This window comes from Cygnus atratus, chromosome 27 (genome assembly GCF_013377495.2).
Source record: "Cygnus atratus isolate AKBS03 ecotype Queensland, Australia chromosome 27, CAtr_DNAZoo_HiC_assembly, whole genome shotgun sequence".
NCBI lineage: Eukaryota > Metazoa > Chordata > Aves > Anseriformes > Anatidae > Cygnus > Cygnus atratus.
The window spans coordinates 2,953,506-2,973,818 of NC_066388.1; the positions used below are offsets into that span (position 1 = coordinate 2,953,506).

The window sequence follows — 20,313 nt, forward strand, 5'->3', positions numbered from 1 at the left end:
ATGACAATTTGGCTTCTCTGCCTATTCAGTTTATGGTCTTTCAGCTAAAATCAGTAGTTACTGCAAAATGTATGACTAAGGGAATGATGAGAACATCAAAATACATCAGGCGATGGATTCTGGTAGTCGTAGCTTTGAGTCAAATTTGCTGTAGACATCACAATTGAGAAAGAGTTTGTGCTCCAAGCGGCTGATCAACTTGTCACCCCGGTGGAGTTTCAGAGGACAACCAACCAAGAAGAACCAAGAAGACCAGATGTGGCAATGAAGCTGTTCCTTCAGCCAGCCCAATGGGGGCAATCCATATGAACAACACGGGAGCGGCAACCTTCTGAGCAGGGCTTTCAGCAGGATTCCCTGAATTTTCCTTAGGATTCCCTTTGCGAGGGTTTCATTATTGGCTACGAAGCCACAGACTTACAGCAACAATTCTGCTGCAGTACTGGAGAAATGCACGTGCTGTTATCTCCACATTATTTTCACTTCCCAGGTGGATTCCTGCAAGCACTCCCTGCTCAAAAACCACAACGAAGGCTCGCCTACCGTGACATCCAGCCAAAGTCAGTTACACATGGGATCCCTGAGATGCACTGTCCCTCTTCCATGTCTCTGCACCATTCAAAGTGTTGGCATTCCCTTACAAACCTGTACCCAGGTACCTTAAAGATCACCTCTCTGATTCAGTAGTACTGACAGCCCCCTTCAATCCCAACAGTTCACATTAGCAGCTCCAAAGCTGAAATCCTCAACTCCTGCAGCAGCCAGCCTGGGTTAATGTCCCCTGAAGGAAGCCCGTGAAAGTGGAGGGCAGGTAGTGGGGAAGGCAAGTGCTGCACCTACCTGAGGTATTTCACTGAAAAATGTAAGAGTAGCATGAAGTGCTTCAGAATGCTTGGACAGAGGCACTGCAATCTCTCCTCCCCCGTCTATACATGATATTGATATTTGTAAAGCGTGTTCCACTTCAGATCCCATACATGAGAGTGAACACACAAAAGCTGCATCGCTCAGAGACACCTCTTCAGACATATGGCACAAACATTCCAGGCATACAGGCGTTTACTTACATGTAACATATCTCATCACTGTGTAAATGATCTCTCCCCAAAAATTCCTGTTGCCATTCCAAGTGTGGAAAAAATTCTTTATGACATTGTACATCTGGAAACAATATTACATTCCTGATGCACTTTCCCTTATAACTCTCTAGTCCCAGCACCATGTTATTTTAACTTTCAAAAGAATAACTACTATGAGGATTTTAAAAATTATCATTATTATTATTTTCCAGCTGGGCGGAAGAAAAGATGTCAGGCCTCATCCTGCTGTCTTCACTTGGACGGGGCTCCCATTGATGTCAGGTGTTTTGGTTGAGCGAGTAATACAGGAGTAGATGCTACGATACTTGTTTGCTTCAGAGTTAGATTAGGAATAAGATAAACAATGTGAAAAATGCCAGCGGCTTCTCTCTGCTCAAACCTTCCATCAAATTCCTTGGGAAATCCTCCCTGATACCCCGGCCTGCCGCAAACTCGGGGCTACCAGGGAAGCGTGCACGTGGCCTTTATTTCGGGCATGGGGGCACAGGGGTAGGAGATAACTCCCGGGTCACTGATATCCAGTCTCCTGCTATTACAGACAGCTAAACCATGTGGCTGCTTTTATTGAATGGTCTTAAACCAGCTCAGTGTTGTTTTGTTGTTGTTGTTGTTTTGTTTTTGCAGTTTCAGTCAATCCCTCACATGTATATAGGGTCTAAAATAACACCACCTTTTGTCACTTTCTGACGAAGAGATCTGTCACACAGCAATAGCTGGATGCCAGTTGCTCTTGATTTGCAATCTATAACTGGGGAATTAGTGAGTAATGACATTACTCCCTGCAGTATTCATCTCTCTAACAGCAGTTCAAAGATCTCTGTCCACATCCAAATCTGACTGGGGGGTCTCTAGCACGTCCTTTTACCATCAGGCTGCAAGTGATTTGATTTTGACCAGTTCTGTTTTGCTGCTGCCCTCCCTTTTTGTTTCTTTGCAGACCACGACATCCTTGAGTCACAGCACGAGCCCACCATCCTGCCCCGGTTTTCCCAAACGACACAGATCCTTCAGTGCTTCGGGCCAGAACATAGCTGGGGGAGCTCCCAGCCACAGCCTGCTTGGCTCACGCGCCTGATGAAGAACTGATCCAACCACTCCGAGGCCAGGAAGGAAATCTCCCCAGGGACACACTTTGTTATTTTTCCTTTCTCTTTCTCCCTAGAGCACCTAGAGAGGGATACCTGCCAGGAAATATTCCTTGTCATGATGTCTGCTGAAAACAGAGGACAATTGCCGACCTTTCTCTTCTCTGAAGAATCCCGCTGGTTCAAGGATGTATTGATGTTCTCGTGCCTGGTACCGTTCCCTCAAACATGGCACTGTAGGATCTGTTTAATCAGTGTGTTACCGGATGAAGCAGAATTCCCAATCAACAGGAGGCTAATGCATTAACACCAGCTCTCAGCTGAAGCATTTTAGCTGGAGTGCCTCATCTTAATTCCACAGAATTATTGTCCCCCATTACACACTGGTCATTACCATTAAGTATCATTGGGCTTCAATCAAGTTCTCTAGGAGAAGTCCTCATTAAGTGGAGGGCATCACGTTTTTTTTTATTCTGTTCCTGGGAGATCACTCAGTGCGAATACAGCAGTGACAGTAATGACAATACCTATGGAAACTCAGATTTGCAGATTAGCTGAACTCACATAGCAGTGTGGTTTGCGTAGTGACCCAAACATGCTTTTTTTGTTGTTTCATTTTTGTTCCTTTTTATTCAGGGATATTTCGGCTGATAACTGATCAATATTTGCTCCAGTTAAATTCCCAAGGACGTATTACTCGATCTGTATATGTACTTGGGCAGACACAAATAACCATGAAGATATCCACTAGTTCTAGACAGATTCCCTGCCCTTGGTCTAGCCACTGGCAGACACTGAAGTAGCCTGAGATTCACAATAAATTATGCTATTACTGGGAAAAAAAACATTAAAATAATGATCACATATCCTTTAACTTCTGAGGTATAACACTTCTCAACAGTAGAAAGACATCGTAAGAAACATTTTAAAAATCTGTAAAAGTTAAGGGATTTTCTTTTTATCTCTGCAGCTCTACCTCATATCAAAGCAAATTTCAAGTAGTTAACGTGATCACAAAGCAGCTGGCGTTGCTCTCCAAACTAAAAATTAAAAAAAAACCTCTCCAGGCATCTGGAGCTGTATTAAATTTACAATGCAGCGTTAATGTAACCTTTCCACCCCTTTTTCTCCCCCCCCATTTTTTTTTAAATGGGTGTGATGTAAGTGAAATCTAATGTTTAATTGAGTTTGCTATACTGTAACTGTACTGTACAAGAGCTAAATCTTCGATCTCGAGGTACTGAGCGTGAGGCCAGGCTCGGAGGCTGGATCCCAGCTCCCCGGAGCGTTGGTTATCAGCCAAACCAAGCCCAAGCCGTACATTCACACCCATCTCTAATCAGAAGCATTAACTTGACGCTTTTCCAGACATGAGTAACCACTCTTCCATGCTTGAGGAGCTCACTCAGAGGCACTGTACGGCACAATTTCCATGCCTCTTATTTACATTTGTGTCTCAACAACCAAGCCTGAGTTTTGGGCTTTCGTTCAAAGAGCGAGAACGTTTGGATGAGACCCTTTCAGCTCTAGATTTCAGTAGCAATTTCAGTGATGAGAAGCCTGAGACAGGGTTTCATTCTTCTGTTTTCTTTATAACCATAAAAAAGTATCTTAATGTCTTCTGGAGATCTGACAAGTTCTATCCCACTGAAAATGAAGAGATTTGATTCCCTAGAATAACACGGGTACAAATTAAAAGAAATTCAACTCAGCGTTGCTGCAGAAGTCTGGGTAAGGGAAGTTGAGTGTGTGGAAATGTTTGAAAGAAGAGGGTCTTAATAATAGCTCTACAAAGAATTTACTAGGAAAAAACAACAAATGTTTTAGATATGGCCCATGAATAGAGCATAAGGAATTAAATCACGAGTCAAGTAGCTTTTTGTGCTTTTTGACCCTGCTTTTACTCTGCTCAGGTGTTCTTGTACTGGTGGGACAAACAACTGTCCCTTCAAACCCAATAAGCAATCCCACACATTAATTGCCCTGCCTGATGTAACTCTTAACAACTTCAATGAAAATGAAGACGTTCACAGCGTGCAAGCACACTACTACTATTTGGAGTGATGTCGCTTTTTTTCCACTTACGACTTTAAGGGTAGCTGACAGACCGTACTCAACAAGATGCAAACAAACAAACATTTGTCCAAATTAAAAAAAAAAAAAAAAAAAGGAGGCTCCTGAAGACAGAGAGAGTGGAGCATCCAAGAATGCTCTTTCTTACGTTGCGTTCAGGGAAGTCGTGCTTCTGACCTTAGAAACAACCAGGCACTTTGCTTATCATCCTTACCGGTCATCCTGGCTGATTTCCACTGGAACACACGGCTGTTTTACTCCCAATGCATATGATTGCAGCAATGGAACTACTTTTTTGTATCTTTTTTCATACACTCTGACCTCTGTAGCCCAGAACCAAGCTCATCAACTGATGAATCCAGTTCTGGACAAGCCTGAACAAAGATCCTGCTTTCACACATCACCTCAAGCATTATACCATTTGTTTCAAAGGTTCGTTTTTGTAACTCTGAAAAAAGTCAACATTTTTGGTTTTGACAAAGAGTGAGATAAACCTAGACTTTGCCTAACCTTGATTAATTCCGAGGTTTCAACTTAAATCTCACACTGAAGCTCCAAGGGTGTGCTAAGCTGCTGGTTTTGGTACGAAGAGCAAAACCAAACCAATCCTTCTTTGTGCGCATATTTGACAGATGATGTCTAATTGGTGTTTTTTTCTTTATGGAAATTGCCATGTGAAATAAAAATCAGGGAAAATTTGCTAACAATGGCCACCTCTTTTCTTCAGATGTCTTACCATCTCTGAAAAACAGAATGGAAAAGTAACTATGGTCTCTTTAAACCACTGGCGTAAAATAAATAAATAAATAAATAAATAATTTTTAAAAATCTTTACTTTTTTTTTTTTGCCTAAACTCTAAATTTTTTGGAGCTTTCAGAGATCAGAGTAGATTTTTGTTTTCATTATTCCTCATTTTCACTTTACTGGCTTTCTCCTACAAGTTTTTTGTGTTTTGTTTTTTTTTTTTTTCATAAGAATAAACCTCTTGTGAATCTTTCATTTCTAGTAAGAGTATAGAACAAAATCCATTGTCTGTGGAAACCTGTTTTGTGGAAAGTTTTATGCAGTTCTGTAAACTCCTCTGGAGTTTTTGCTTCTTTGGTAAATGAGGAAAATGAGGCAAGCACCTGAGGAATCAAACATGAATTGCCAAAGCTAAGCATGTCGCCTTCCCCCGACAAGTCTTGTGGGTCTACAAGAAAATCACACAGCCCCCAGTAGGGTAAAATCCTCTTGGTATCACGGTGCAATGAGGGTGCAATAATAATTGTAAATGTTTACCCGGACAGCCTGTTTCATCAGCAGATTTCAAAGGCCCTGGCTGGCAAAGTATGCCTGTGCCTTCCCAAAACCTTTCCTGAATCAACCCTCCGAAGTTTTGCAGAGGTGAGCAGCCCCATTTGGAGAGGTGGATGTATAGGCTGAAAGCAAGGGAAATGACAGCGTACCCGTGTGACTTGCAATCTCATGCCCCTGCCTTGAGACTGTGCTGCCCAGCTCTCAGCTGCCCGAGCAGGGTCAGTTCTGGCACCACTTCTCTACAGCATCCTCCTCCATGCCACTTTTCACACTGCACAAAGACCTGGTCACACACCCAGGACTTAGAAGTATTGAGCATTGCACTTAGCTTCTTGTGAGGGCCAAGTTACAGGGAAAATACTTATTTATTAAACGTAATTGCTTAAAGGATTAGGGTATGGAAGAAGAGAGACCACGTCTGCCTCTCCTCCGCTGCTTCTAACCTGACACACTTCACCTCCTTCTGTGTTTTTATTAGCTGGTATTCACAATACATCAGCGACAGCTATGATGAAACCAGTGGCAGATTTTACTGCAAAGCAGCTAGGTCATTGTCCCGTGGGTCTTGTTGCTTTCCTGCGTGAGATCTTAAAGTGACCATCACTACTGTGGCTTTTTTTTTTAAGAGAAGCTGAAAGGGAGGGCGTGAAAGAGTTAAAAGGCAAAAGAGATGGAAAGAGATAGGGAGTGGAGGGAAATGAGGAGACTGCTTGTGTACCACGTACAGAGCTACTTTGAAAAATTCTGAGGCATCTAAGTATCACAAACATGATCCCTGCTGTGGGCAGCTGTATGTGCGAGTGCTTTGCCCGAGGGTGTCAAATCAAATATCCACTGCTGGTTGGTACAGTACATCACTTCCCCTTGGGGATTCAGAGTGGGAAAAGAGAGAGAAGAGGGAAAAAGGTTTAAACACAACAAATGGAGAAAAACTTTAACAATATCTGATATGGCTTATCATATACTGTCATCATATTTATTATGAACAATGTAGGAGAGAGGAAAGGAGAAAAAGAGAAAAAAAGCAGACAGCTTAATGCTGAGCCTTACCTGGAACCGCCTCATGTCTCTTGGGTTTCCTGCTGTTTTCAAACAATTCTGATTGCACTTGAGAAAAAATTTTAAGAAGAATCTGGAACGATAAAGAACCGTGTCACTGTTATTAAGAATAACAAAACATGTTGTTATATTCTATCTTAAAGTACACATCGCGGTGATTTACATGTCGGTGTATCAGGAGACCAGGACTGTGAGAACTTACAAAAAAAAAAATCAACAACAACAAAAAACACAGACAATTTTATAAAAATCAGGTAAATTATAGCTGACGTGCCTAATCCACACTGAGATGGGCAATTAGTTGATGTAAATCAACATATCTACTCGATTTATGCCAGTTCCTTCACTGCATGTTTGAGCACACGATTTGAGTTTCTTTCTTTATCTCTTCCATGCATACCAGGTCTTTCTTTCGCTGTCTGAATGGATTTTCCATGAAACAATATAGATGAATAATGTTATTGTAAAAAACACAAAAACCAACAGGGCAACTCCGAGGCAGATAAGCCTTGAAACTACTTAGAAGGTATTAAAAAACAGAGACAACCAGAGCTCCCAGAAGAAGCTGATGAGATTTCATCACGACGATGTTTTCAGCTATTAAGATTTCAGTGACTAAAGCAGAGAGGCAGAACTGCCAGAAGCCCAGATTATAATCTTACCTAGATTTTCAGAGAGGATAACAGAAACACAAATCGAAGTCAGCTGTGACAGCTCACTCTGGCCAAGCAGATAAACCCATTAACATTGCACAAAGTTCTCGTGCCGATTATTTTTGCCTTGTTACATATATCTGTCTTTAGACGTTATTATTCTGGAGAGTTTAGCTTGTTGTGTTCACAAATTGAATCTTCAGGATGCTTGATGGGCTTACACAACACTATGTGTTACAGCCTATGGATTTTACAGTTTAGAAATATTAGGCAGGCAGTTTTAAATAAGCTGTTCCACCAAATTTTTCATCCAGGGACAAGAGGATTCGTCCCTTTATTGTCTCATTCACCTGATTAAATTTGTGAATTGCAAAGGTAAAGAAGTCTGCCCTTCTCAGAAGGGCACAAAAATCACAGTTGTTGGATTACAAACAAAACAAGCGTGTCTTCTGAATTCAGACAGAGCAGGCAAGAAAATGTTTTGACATCCTTTATCCTACATGAAATTATTTTCTGTGATTCCTTTCTGCTCGTGCATTGCCCTTTGGAGGACAAAATGGGTTTAGCTGCAACAATTAAAAAAAATCAGAGATTTTTAAATGAGTTTGGAAGGAAAAAGACGCAGATATGAGAAAAAATTAATAGTTGAAGAATCGGTTTAGAATACAAAGAACATTTTATTTATTTATTTCTCTTGCTGAGTGCTTTCCTTAAAAAAAAAATAAAAAAATCCGCTTTTGCAGTAAGTTAAAGTCCCAGGTGAGCCAGGCCTATTTCCCTTTCTGTTACTATGACAACGATTTTTTACCGCAGTCCCTAAGTCCCTTCAGAACTCACACATTCATGCCTTGAATTAGAACTTTAAAGGAGAAAGATGTATATTTCCCAGGCTTTGCCACCACCAACAACCCAAACAGCCCCAACGCGAGGCAATAAAGCAGAAATCCGCTTCTCCTTGTTATCGCTACTTTCTTTGCATCGCTCACACCGTGCCATTTCTCTCCGTACAGCCATACAAAGGGTAGTGAAGGATCTGATCCATTTATACCTTGCTTGAACAAACCAAAGCCCTTCAGAACCTCCCTACAACTGACCCCACAAAAACGAGCCCGGTAACGTCATGTAAAATGCCTGCCACAAAACGCATCCTTCCGCTGAGCGTTTCTTTCCTTAAATCCGTCACCAACACTTTGAACACCTCCACACTACACGTTTGCCGTGCGTGTGCGTGCTGCAGGCTGGTATTTTTCTCACCGTCGCTCCTCGTCCTTCGGGGCTCAGAGGGCTCCCCGCATTTCAGGGTAACGCTCCTTGTTCTCCTGCCCTCTTCTTACAGATATCAAAACATATTTGCAGATACGTCAACTGCTTCCGTTAGTGCGATCTAGTGAGGCAGGAAAAAGCCTACAAAGCGCACAACAGACCAAGGCAGGGAACTTGTACTTGGCAATCAGTGAGCCAGAGGAGAAGGGACTGGTTTGGAGGGCTGCAAACAAATCCAATAAACCCCCCAACATTCCCGGCTTGGTGTGACTTGCAAGGAAAAACAAAAGATGAAATGAATCAGGGAGGTGTTCGGGTTGTTTTTAATGTTTTTAATTGCTGTATAGCTATTCCTCCAGGTCAGGAAAAGGCTCGACAGCGGCTGAAGAGCGGCACAGTGTGGAGCACAGGAAGGTGTCGGTAAGCCAACTTGCTGTGTCAGCTGGGGAGCCTCGGGACGAGCCGAGATCCTGCAGCAGCACCCTGCACAAAGCCCTGCAGGGTAGACACACACAGGTACAAATTCTACATGTGCTTAACCAAATCTGTGAGCGGACCATAATGTTGCGTGGCAAGGAATGCAATTTCTATTTTCTGTCAGACAACCCCAGAATATTTGGGTCTGGACCCCCAGCTAAAAGAAATCAGCGATATACGTGGAAATGAACTTGGGCTTTAATTAGAGCAGCGCGGATTCGTCCCAATGGGCGTCTGCTAAAAGATACACAGAAAACAAAGCTCCTGCTAGAGATGGCTGCCTCCAAAAGCAGCGGGCCATTCCCCGCTCTCACCGACTGCTCGCAGCGCGCTGAGCTTTGGAGGCTGCAGGCCAGGAGATTTGGGCAGGAGCAATTTGGAGAATCCCACCGAAGATGACCTAAAGGAGCCTGGCTTTCTGGGATTGCTGAGCTCCCGAGCTGCTGGAAATTGTGTACCTCAAAGGTATCACAAACTGGGCATCAGTAATTCCTCGTTGCACTTTTGACAGTGCTGGCTCTGGCTCCCAGTGTGCGAGTGTCGGGGCAGTACCCGTACATTGCTGTTAGACATGTGCAGCTTCTTTGGAGCTCACTGAGTGTTCTGTGCTAAGACACTCTTCCCTCCTGCCACCCCACATTTAGATTCAGTTTTATGTAAATGCACGCTCAGGAATTTCTCCTCCCGTTGATCCACATCTCTCTTTCTCCTTTCAGAGGTTTTCCAGTCAAATTTTAGCTGCAACTGGGCATTCACAGCAAGTATTTGGTAGGTCGGTGTATATACATATATATTTTAAGTGGTTGCATCTGGGAAAGGCATTAATATTTATTGCAGCATTAGAATAAAAATGACTTGGGGGGAGCAAAGAGAAGCAAAGGTTTAGCTCTAAATGAAGCTGATTTAGGGGGAACAGGAGAATTGCAGAAGGCCTGTATTATTTTTTTTTTTAAATAAGAAACTTTAGCCAGTTTTTGGCCTTAACCTACACATATATCAAAAATAAAATTAAAATTAGCTTATTTTCATGATTCTTAGCTGGCCTTTGTTCCTTCCCAAGGCCAGCATCAGCTCTGGGTTTTAGCAGACAACTGCATAAGGAGCTTGGCACAGGCATCTCCTACATCAACATCGAAGGGCACTGGGGAAAAACTTAAATACTTTTGAATAACCACCACTAAAAGTTCTGGCAGTGCTATAGAAGACCTGATTAACTTCATGTATAGATGTCAAATTAATTAAGACATACTGCAGACATTTCTTTTCTCCTATTGTCTCTCTCCTATGGTCAAGCCCTCTATCTACAGACTGATGCGCTCGCAGAGGTCTCCCAAACGCCACCTTAAATAAATTCCTTCTTCTAGGGTTTAGAGGGAGCTATTTCAAAAGTTACTGCTCCTCCTACTGGGAGTTCCCACCGTGGTGGGGAGATGGGCTGATGAATCATTTACGTGCCCTTCTCTGGCTGCAGTCCAGAGACTGGTGACAGTGTTATCCCCGCTGCTTTCCAGCAGAACTGCAGGCCAGCCTGGCCGACGTCGTGGGATCCTTAACGAGGCTCAGAGGCGGCAGGAGGACAAATTCCCCTGCAGACGGCTCTCAATGGCTAGTGAGAAAGGGTAAGGGCAAAGTAGGAAAGGTCTTGTGTCTGTCAGGCCTTTTCCAAAGGGGCTGCTGCCCCATGCTGACGTGGCCAGATCCGAAAGCCTGCTTCCACCTCGGAGAACGTTCCTCCTCCATCTCGGCTGGTTGAGAAGAACCTGAATCAAATCCTGTTGGAGCCAGAAAAAATCTTTCTGTGACTTCAACAGGATGAGACAGGCCCTAAAGAGCAGTCCCACGTGAAACAGAAGGTGTAGGGTTTTTTTTTAAAAAAATCCATTAATGTTTTTTCAAAGCCTTGCCACAAGACCTGGGACTGCTCAGTCTCACCATGTGGAGCCCCAGAAATAGAAAATACGCTTTGCACTTTTATTGCGCCATTCTATGGGATTTAAACTTCAATTAATTCTGCCTCACAACCCCCTCTGCAGCAGGTGGTGTAACCACCAGTGTAAGGCAAGATACGGGGCCTGGAAACTGGGAGGGAATTGTTTGTATCACAGACCTGCTGCAGATATGGGACTGGGACGCTGGTCTCCTGGCTCCTGGCTCTGTGTCTTAACTAACCTTCCCAGCCACTTCGTGTGCTTCCCTAAAACATAGCTGCAGGATTGAGAGAGGCAACTGTCTTGATCTTGTGAGCAGCCTTTGGAGAGACACTCCAAAAAATATCCCTTGTAAAGCAAACAGTGAGACAGTCCTGGCTCGTTTGGGTTGCTGCAGAGTTTGGGTTGCTGGCCCCAGCCGTTCTATGGCACAGGATGTGCCACCATCTGGTGTGATCGTGGTATCAGCAAACCCTGGGATGCTGCAATCTAATGAGAATATAAAGTGCACCCTATATGGTGGCATCGTGATTAAAGAATTAAAGTGCTTCCAAGAGGTCACAAAGTCAACTAAAAAGAAATAAAAAGCTTGGAGTTGTTCCTGTGAATATCTTTGCTCTGGTTGAACAATGTTAAGAGTGAGCCACGGAACTATCATTACAGGAGGGCCTGGCTCCAGCTGCATCAAAGCGAGGAAATTCTGAGGTCAGGGTCTCACACCATCCCCCTGATTCCCCCATGTGTGTCTTGGCACTGCGAGCTCTGAGATAAGTGTGACGAGCAACCTTACCCGCTGCCCCAACGTGGCGAAGCAGGATCTGCTTTCAAATCTCTGCCTTGCAAAGGGACCAGATCAGATTTTGCACATACATTTGAAGGCTGGTGTTTAAATTCAATTAATTGCATTTATTTGATGGCATCATCTTGATTTTAATGAATATCACAGCAGAAGACTTCTTTATAATCTGAATATTTATCTCTGGAGTAATTCCGCTCTATTATGTCAGTGTGTATTATTAGGGAGCTGATGAACAAATTTCCTACTTTTTGAGCAGTTATAGTCAGTGTGGGATCAGGCATGGCACGAAGGCATTCTAAACGAACACACACCATATACTGTGTGCGAAATGATTGAGGTTATTACAATAATCCAGAGTATTTATACGATACTCCACAAACAGCAGCTAATTAATCTTCGCAAAACTCCTGTGCATAAAGTGTGAACCCAGTTGAACAAATGTGAAAAACAACATATGTAGGTCAGAAGCCTTTGCTGAGATTCTCTGCGAGAGAAGGGAGCAGGAGTCGGATGGCAGTGGGGCCCCAGGCTGGGCCAGGAGAGGTGGTGTTCGTTTGCCGCTTGTTTTTTAGGGGAAAGGCTCCAGTTGTAACAAAACACTCACGTGGGCATTCTTGCCTTCTGCTGCTGCCCCACCAGTGTCCTCATTTCTTGATCCGAAAAGTGAGGAACGCTTCTCTGCCCTTGTGTCTTGGTCCAACGTGATTTCTTCAGCTCAGGGCGCTTGAGGACGAGCAACAGCACAACGGCACTCCTCAGCGTGTGTGAAAGGTGAGCACTGAAACACCATGGGAACCTTGCCTAGTAGGATCCAGTGACCCCACTTGCGTCTAATGAACACCACATTCCCAAATCACTTGTTTTTTCCTCAAACTAATGCCTCCGTTGTAAGGCTCACACTTTTCCTAGCCTCTTTTTGCCCTCTGCTTCCCATTCAGTCTCCTATCCAGTCTTTGTACCTTCACAGCTTGGCTGTAAGACGATAAAGGAGAGAGTAAATAGCATAGGTCTATGCCAACCTAGGGGAGATGGTCTAAGTGAGCCTTTCAACCCCCCTCCCCAGAGATGTCCATGGATCTTCCTATTTTCCTGTTCCGCTCCATGCACGCCAATGCATTGCCATCACATCTTTCTCCTCACCCCTCCTCCCCAGTCGTCTCCCAGCTTTGAGGCACTGACCCCAACCCATCCGTACAGGAAGGTTTCCCTGTGCTCTGCAGTTCTTGTCCAGCGCTGAAATAGAAGCCTGCCAAGGCAGGGTCTGCTTCTGCAGGGGTTTAAGGAGCGCGGGTCGGGAGGAACCGTGCTGATGTTGGAAGCATTGTAATGGCTAAAGTGAAGCTGGCTTCAAGATGTGAGGCTTTGGGTATTTGTATTATTAAATCAAGGTGGTTTGGACCAAAATCTGCAGGAGTAAATATTGTTTGCGCTGCGGAAAGTCTAGATCAGAAGTTTTCAGTTTTGGCCCATCGTTATTATTAAATTAGTATTTAATCAATCAATAGCAGAACGCTCCTTCCAAGATGCTTGCAGTGCAAAGCATATGAAGACATGCAGATCAGATAAGTGTAATAGAGAACAGGTGGAATTAGTGCTTTCATTTGAAAAAAGAAGAAAAGCTCCAAAAGGATTTTAAAATGCCACAAGGCATTGTATCCCCCAAACAAATTGGAAACATCAGATGATTTTAGGTACCCAAACTCTGTCTTCCAGCTTGAATAGTCCAATGTAATTCAGCAGCACCTACGGTGTAACATCCCATGTTCTTTCACCCACAGTCAATGACTCCAATTAGATTTTGGGCTTTCAGTTTTGATGTGGGACCTTTATTGTGCCGAATATTGAGACCTGAAGCTGAGGGCAGCAGACCGCTGACACTGCCTGATGTGTAGGTCTCCGGCCCCTTGCAACACCGAGCTCAGAGGAGCTGACCCAAGAGATGGGTGCGAGAGCAGCACAAAAGGATCAGCGGTTCAGCTAAGGCAGGCCAACAGATCAGCCTACCTTAAAACTCTACCTTAAAATTATGGGGTGGAGCACCCATCTTAAAACTGCTTCGAATTACAATTTGCTTGTGGTGCCAAGAGGTCCCGATCACACTTGGGTGAGTAATGCTCTGCACCGTGTATTAAGGTACAGGATGGAAGTGCTGATATCCTATATTTCGGGTGGGTTAAGGACGAACACGGCCCCTTACGTCCTCAGCAAAGGTTGGACTTGAATTCATGTCCCACTCCCAGTCCCATGCCTTAACCACACATCTACTCCTCTTCAAATATCCCATCTCCCTGCAACTTAGGACATCCTACTGCTCCCTGCCCTGTACCCAGTGGCTTTTTTTTTCCAAGACCTTACTTTCCAAACTAATAGTGTCTGAATGCAAGCCTGCAATATGTCATCCAGACCCCAAACACGTCAGTAAAGTTGATATTTATATTCTGTACATTTTCCACCTTCTGCACAATTTTCATCTCTGCAGTAGCTTCTGCTCCCCTCTTTCAGAGCAGCAGCAGGCGTACACCTCCACGACTGCAGTTTCCACTTGTTTGGTAAATGCCTATTCTGTCTTGCAAAGTGATCCCATTTCCAAGAAACAAGGGTTGGAGGAGAGTGTGCTGCCGGTTCTATAGGCAGGCGTTTCTCAGTGCTGAAAGCAGTTATTTGGCACAGCCACACTTGCTAGGAAAAAAATCTCCAAGGAAAACCTCCTTGTTTGTGCACTCTGATGAAAACCTGACACCATTAATGAAAATAATAATTGAACTCTATGGGTTCGAATTGAAAATGAAACACAACACTAACAGCGTTGTTAGTAATTGCAATTGTTCTCCAAAAAGCCTTTGGAGGACTCTTTGCAATCCGAGCAGTTTCCCTTTCCCTTTGGGTTTTCCTTCTTCCTCTCACACCAAAACTTTCCAGTAACTTAGGAGACAATGGCAAGAAGCTTGTTTATGCTGTAGGATCCATATTATTCATGCCATTTGGCACACAACCAAATACCAGAGCGTAATCAAGAGTCAAGAGGCAGGGAGGTAGTAGAGGACGGGGCTGACGGGCTGTTGAAAGGGGTGCTCAGATACTATTCCCTGCTTTATTACAGGATCTGCGGGCTCCAACTGTGCTAAGCATCGCGCAGTCACGTTGTGAAATTGTTATTGGAGAGAGATACACAAAGGACGGGAGGAAAGAAAGGCGTTTAGCTTGTTTCACTGACAAGGAAGTCAAGGCACCTAGAAATCGAGTGACGTACCCCCCATTGCACATCGAGCTGCTCTTCCAGCCAAGAACCACGCACCGTTCCTGCAAGCCCACGGCTGCGACTCTACTGAGCCTTTTCTGTGGTGACAAAAATCTCATAAAGCCCTTTGCCTCAGAGCCTAACCTTCAGCAGGGTTTTGAAAGCAGGGCCGAGTTCTTCCTCATTACCTGGACCAGCCTCAGCGGTACACACATGGCTCAGTGCTGGGCTCTCCGATGGACGCCGGCCCGATGATGCTCGCAGCACCGGCTGCATCCATCCAGCTGCTGGCAGCGCCTTGTCCTGATGCTCTCGCAGGTGCAGAGTTAACCCTGTTCTACTTTGCAAATATCATGGACCCCAGAAAAGGCATGCAGAGGTGTTACGCGAGCACAGAGCCTGATCCCCACTCATTTTTTCCACACCCACTGAACCCTGGTTTATCTTTTGACTCTTGGATCCCCTCGTTCCATTTTCCTGAAGTGCCCATGTCCCGAGCCGTGCTAGGTGCACAGCCAGCACCAGTGACACCAGTGGCTTTTTGCTGCTGCCTGGGCTGCCGACTTTTCCTCTTCCTGCCAGAAGGCAGAGGCCAGCACATACAAACTGCCCACCCTGCGGTTGGTGTAGGGCCTGATTACAACTTTCCTGCAGCTCCCAGAGACCAGAAGCTGCAGGGATGGGACTGTCAGCAACAGACCCAAGGTTAGGCACCTCTTTTCCACCTGCCACAGTGGGTAGCGCTCAGCTGAGAGTGCTCCCTCAGTTAGGAAGTCAGGAGCATTGCCTGTCCCTCAACTGGTTTTGTATGAAAAAAAAACAACACACATTCATTTGCTAAAGAGGCAAATTTACATCCATGCAAGTTGCTTCCCCACTCATTTGTCTCCTCCCTTCTCCGAGGCTCGCACCCGTCGTACTTCTGGGTCTAGTCACAGCTGACCTTGAGTGGGAACACCGGTGTAACATTATATTCCTATGACAGATTTATAGATTGGCAGAGAGGGGTACGTTCAGAGCATTCCTTCCCTAAGACAGGACAGCATCCAATGTTTGTTAGCATCATTAAACTAAAACTGACTTTTCACCTGCTCCCATACCATATGCAGCTGCAAATTTTTAAATTAAACTATGAAGCCATGCATAAATTTACATATATTACAGACTAGCCTCTCCATTTAACATGCAAATGTACTCCAATGTTTCAGAACACCTTCTGTCGCTAATTAATTTGCTGAATTATAATTAGACTAATCCTGCATAATTAATAAGCACAGATTTTTTTTTAATTTCTAAGCAGCTTGATGAGATCATTCACTTCCTTCTATAAACTGCTAAGTAACTGTTAAAAAAAATCTGGAAAGAACATATGTGAAAAGGTATGTTTGATGTCGCATACAAATTTAAACTAGCGGGCAGGCTTCAAGAAAGTCAGGATTAATATAGGTATAGGGCTGAACCAAGAGACCAACAGCGCATTATTTTCAGGGGCACGGACCAAGATTTTCCTTGCCTATTTTATTCCTTTTGCTTTTACCCATCAGACCTTCCAAGATCATAGCCCGAGACAGAAAAGGATTACAGAACCGCATGTAGCATTAGGAGATGTTACGATATTAATGCACCGTTGTATATCAAAACACTCCCTGTACATGCTGTGTGTGGATGAGCTCCTTTGATGGTATTTGGAATTGTTTTCATTTCGGCTGCCAAAACCAATGGAGATCATTCTAGTGAAACAATTAAGTGCTATTAGCACTGGACTCGTTCCGTAATGATTAAAATGAAGGGTCTCGCTTTAATGTTGAAGAGCTCGGATTCAGAGAAATGTGCACATCAATATGTTTTTTACAACGTGCAGTGTTACAGCCCCTCTAGCAGGGAGCCTGCTCCTGATGCACGAGGCAGCCCCTCCACCTTAAACGGGTCCCGAGATCTCACCCAGCAATAACCAAGCAGAGTCGGAGGGAAAGAGCATCCCAAAATATCACAGGGTATTTTGCAAATGAGAATGCAAACAGTCACAGAAGTGTTTTATATTTATACACTCTTACAAGCATTGTTTGTAACCTTGTGATAATCACTGTATTTATATATATACTTTTGATATGTATTGCAGCTCTATTACTAACATCCCCATTCAGTCTTCATTTAATCTTTCCCAAATGCAGTGCTCACCAGCTTCACTGGGTGTCTGCTCCACTTGGGAGTAGGCAAAATGTGAAGCAAGACCTCATGATTTGACCCAAAGAAAGGAAGCAAGAAGAAAAGAAAAATAAAAAGAATTCCTATACTAAGAGATTCCTGAACCACTTAAAGCCTGCAAGTGTCTTGTCTACTGCAAATGATAGATGTAAAATACTTACCAGCCACTTCTGCCTGGAATCTCTTTTTTTTTTTTAATTTGGACAAGTGCCCTTGTCCATATAAATATAGCTTTTAAATTGACTGGGGTTGTGCATGCCCATATATAAATAGCAAACTTATGAGGGAAGGGACCCAGCTCACGCAGGACAGGTTCTTGGCACTGTGTGCCAACAAAGCCGCATTCTAGTATTTCCTACTGGGCAGTCAATGGGAAATCACTTTTTTTTTATTTAACTTTTCTTTTTTTGCCCAAGGAAGATAGCAAAGTACCCTGCTCTTCTTTAACTCACTGTAAATCTATCAGAAAAGATAAGTGCTTGGCACAGGTATAACAAAGATATTTAGGAGAAGAAACAACATCTAGAAATTAAAACTGTAGAAGAATTGCAGACTTGGAATCCCAGCTGCTCCAGAAGCATAGCGATGCCACGAGACATGCTCATTGTGGCAGATTACCCTGGAGTAAAGGACTCCAGACAGGGAAGAGCGTCCGTGCTTTGTTCATTTTGGACAGCCCCAGTACACTTTGTTTTCCTAATAGCCACTGAACATATCACCAGGTGACAAGGGAAGCTCAAGAAGAAAAAGATGAAAAATACAAACAGGAAACATCTTTCTGTCTCATTCTTCTATTTCTTATCTTCCCATATCCCAGCTCAGCAGACAGAGACAATGTAATGAGTGAAAATAAAACATACAGGACTGGGTCTATATTTTTCCCTCCTCATTTCTGCCTGCACCTCACTTTAGACCATGGATGAATTGGCCCGAAGATATATAGGTCACGGGGCTGAGGCAGAAATAGAAGCCGTGTCTCCAGAGCCACAGAGCAGGGTACACGAGCAAGTCACTGAAATTCTGTTTTCCTTTCAAGCTATTCTTGTTTTGTCAGAGTAAGAAATTTCCAAGACATTTAGAAGCCATAGTATAGTGCCAAACTCATATGTCAGCATCCGCATCTTTCAGAAGGTTTCTGATGGCCAGGACTTCCACCGTCTTCCCAGGCTCTGGCGGTGGAATTTGCTATTACCTACTTTGCATCACCTGCTTTGTGCACTCAGAAAAAAAGATCATGTGTGTGCATATGTAGAGAAAATTTTGCTTTAAAGAGAAAAAATCTGAACTCTGAAACCCACCTTTTTCTGTTTTAGCATGTCCTCAGAAACCAACTAGCTTGCCATGGGAAAATAGTGCACAGTCCTGTAGTGGTGTGGAATATAAAATTTCTAGTGTGCAGTAAATAAATTAATACATTTAAAGTAATTCCACATTTCACTGCAAACATTTCATTCATCTCTGCTTACTAGCCCCCAAATTTAATTAACCTTTTCAGTCCCCTTTGATGTAGCACATAGGTGCCAGAGGCCAAAAAAGCAGCAGCATTTTGGGGTAGGAACGCGAATCAGAGGAGAGTACCAGGGTAACTCTGTTAACTGGTGATGGCTGAGCCTCCAACGGGGCAGCCGTTTGATTTGAAGAAATACCCACGGTTCATGGGCCTTTCCAAGGACCTTCGCAGGAGGCTGCAGTGAAAAGAAATGTAAGGGGAGCAGAAGAAGGGTAATCTGCCCTTCGCTTCTGTATCTCTGCTTGGGCTGACTCAAGGGGACTTCCCCCAGTTTGACTCCTCAGTTGTTTCAGAGCAGCTGTCTTATCCTGAGAAGTTACAGAGGTTGTGAGGGTGCACAGCACCATCAGCTCTGTCTACAGTAGGCTGAGAATAAGGCCCTTTAGAAATAATGCGGTATTAAGTCGTGGTCCCCAAAGGTGCATATCTCTGGCACTGAATGGGTCGAAACACCAGCATGCAATTTCTGTGCCTATATGTCCGTGCCACCCCATCAGCTCAAAGCACACGTTTCATGCTCGAGGAGCCACTTTGTGCAACTGCTCGTAACGTCCACAATGTGAGGATTCAAAAAAAAAAGGCTGGGTTTCCATGAAATGTGTCATGAAAACCATACTGCTTTAGACTGGGCACCCGGAAATAAAGATAAGGTAAAATTCAAACACTTGGGCAATCAGTTTGCTATAAACTCATGGCAGCAGCAAGTTATTTTGCCTCTGGCAAATACTTTATGCTACAGGAGAAATTGCTTCTCTTCACTCCATCCCTCTCCCTCTCCCACGCATACACACGAACCCCAAGTTGACTGTGCAGCGATGTTAACAGGAGAGGAAAATTGCTTCCTGACCTTTCCACTGATCAATTTACACCCTGAAGCATGAGATTGGTTTCATTTTAGTGTGTATATGTAATACCTATTCCCACCTCGCTTTAGACAATGCAAAATGTGCCGCTCACTCAAATGGGTGCATGTGTTCAGATGGTTTGGGCCGTGGCCTCCTTCAAGGCACCCCTCTGGTACCTGGGCGATTCCTCGAGCTCCGTGACAGTGCCCGGGCTTCGTGGTGCAGGCTGTAGTGCTCATCTCCCTCGATCACTGCAGCAGGTCTACGTGTGTACTGATAAGGTTGTTACAGAGCTTCACCGTCAGCTATGCAGCCTTACCCTCTGGCTGGAGCAAAACACGTTCCTGGAGCTGCTGGGAGAGGTCCTAATTACTGCTCAGTAATTTCAGCTCCTGACCTCCCACCTGTGGAAGCTCAAACAAGGCCTGGGACTTGCACCAGATGCAAAAAAACACAAAGATATTATTACGTGGTCTTTTTATACGGCAGATGCAGCCCTGACTTCGGGCTGCCTGCCCTCGAGGGGAGCTGCCCAAAGGTGCTGAACGTGGACAGGCCAGGACCAGCCTCAACTGGCCAAACTTTCTGTTCTGCCCCCAGCTGCAGATCACACAACTCAAGCCCGTGATTAACATGTTATAAAGGGTAACCCCTAGCTTCCTGTGCCCTGCTGAAGTGGTCATTCACGCGTCGAGTTGTTCATGCTTGTTTTGAAGCTCATCAAGGGAAGCTTTCTGCAATGCCCTGCTTTCTGCCTGGGCTAATGAGCCTGTGCAAG

At 44.2% G+C, this 20,313-nt stretch overlaps 1 protein-coding gene across 4 annotated transcripts in view; it reads right to left on the reverse strand.

Moving 5' to 3' along the window:
• The window catches only part of EBF2 (EBF transcription factor 2), a 132,756-nt gene that overhangs the window by 29,132 nt on the left and 83,311 nt on the right, over positions 1–20,313 (reverse strand). For all 4 annotated transcript variants that reach the window (XM_035562827.2, XM_035562826.2, XM_035562829.2 and 1 more), the window contains exon 7: positions 6,609–6,690. In XM_035562827.2, the coding sequence (XP_035418720.1) occupies positions 6,609–6,690 (82 nt within the window). The remainder of the gene's footprint in view (positions 1–6,608; positions 6,691–20,313) is intronic.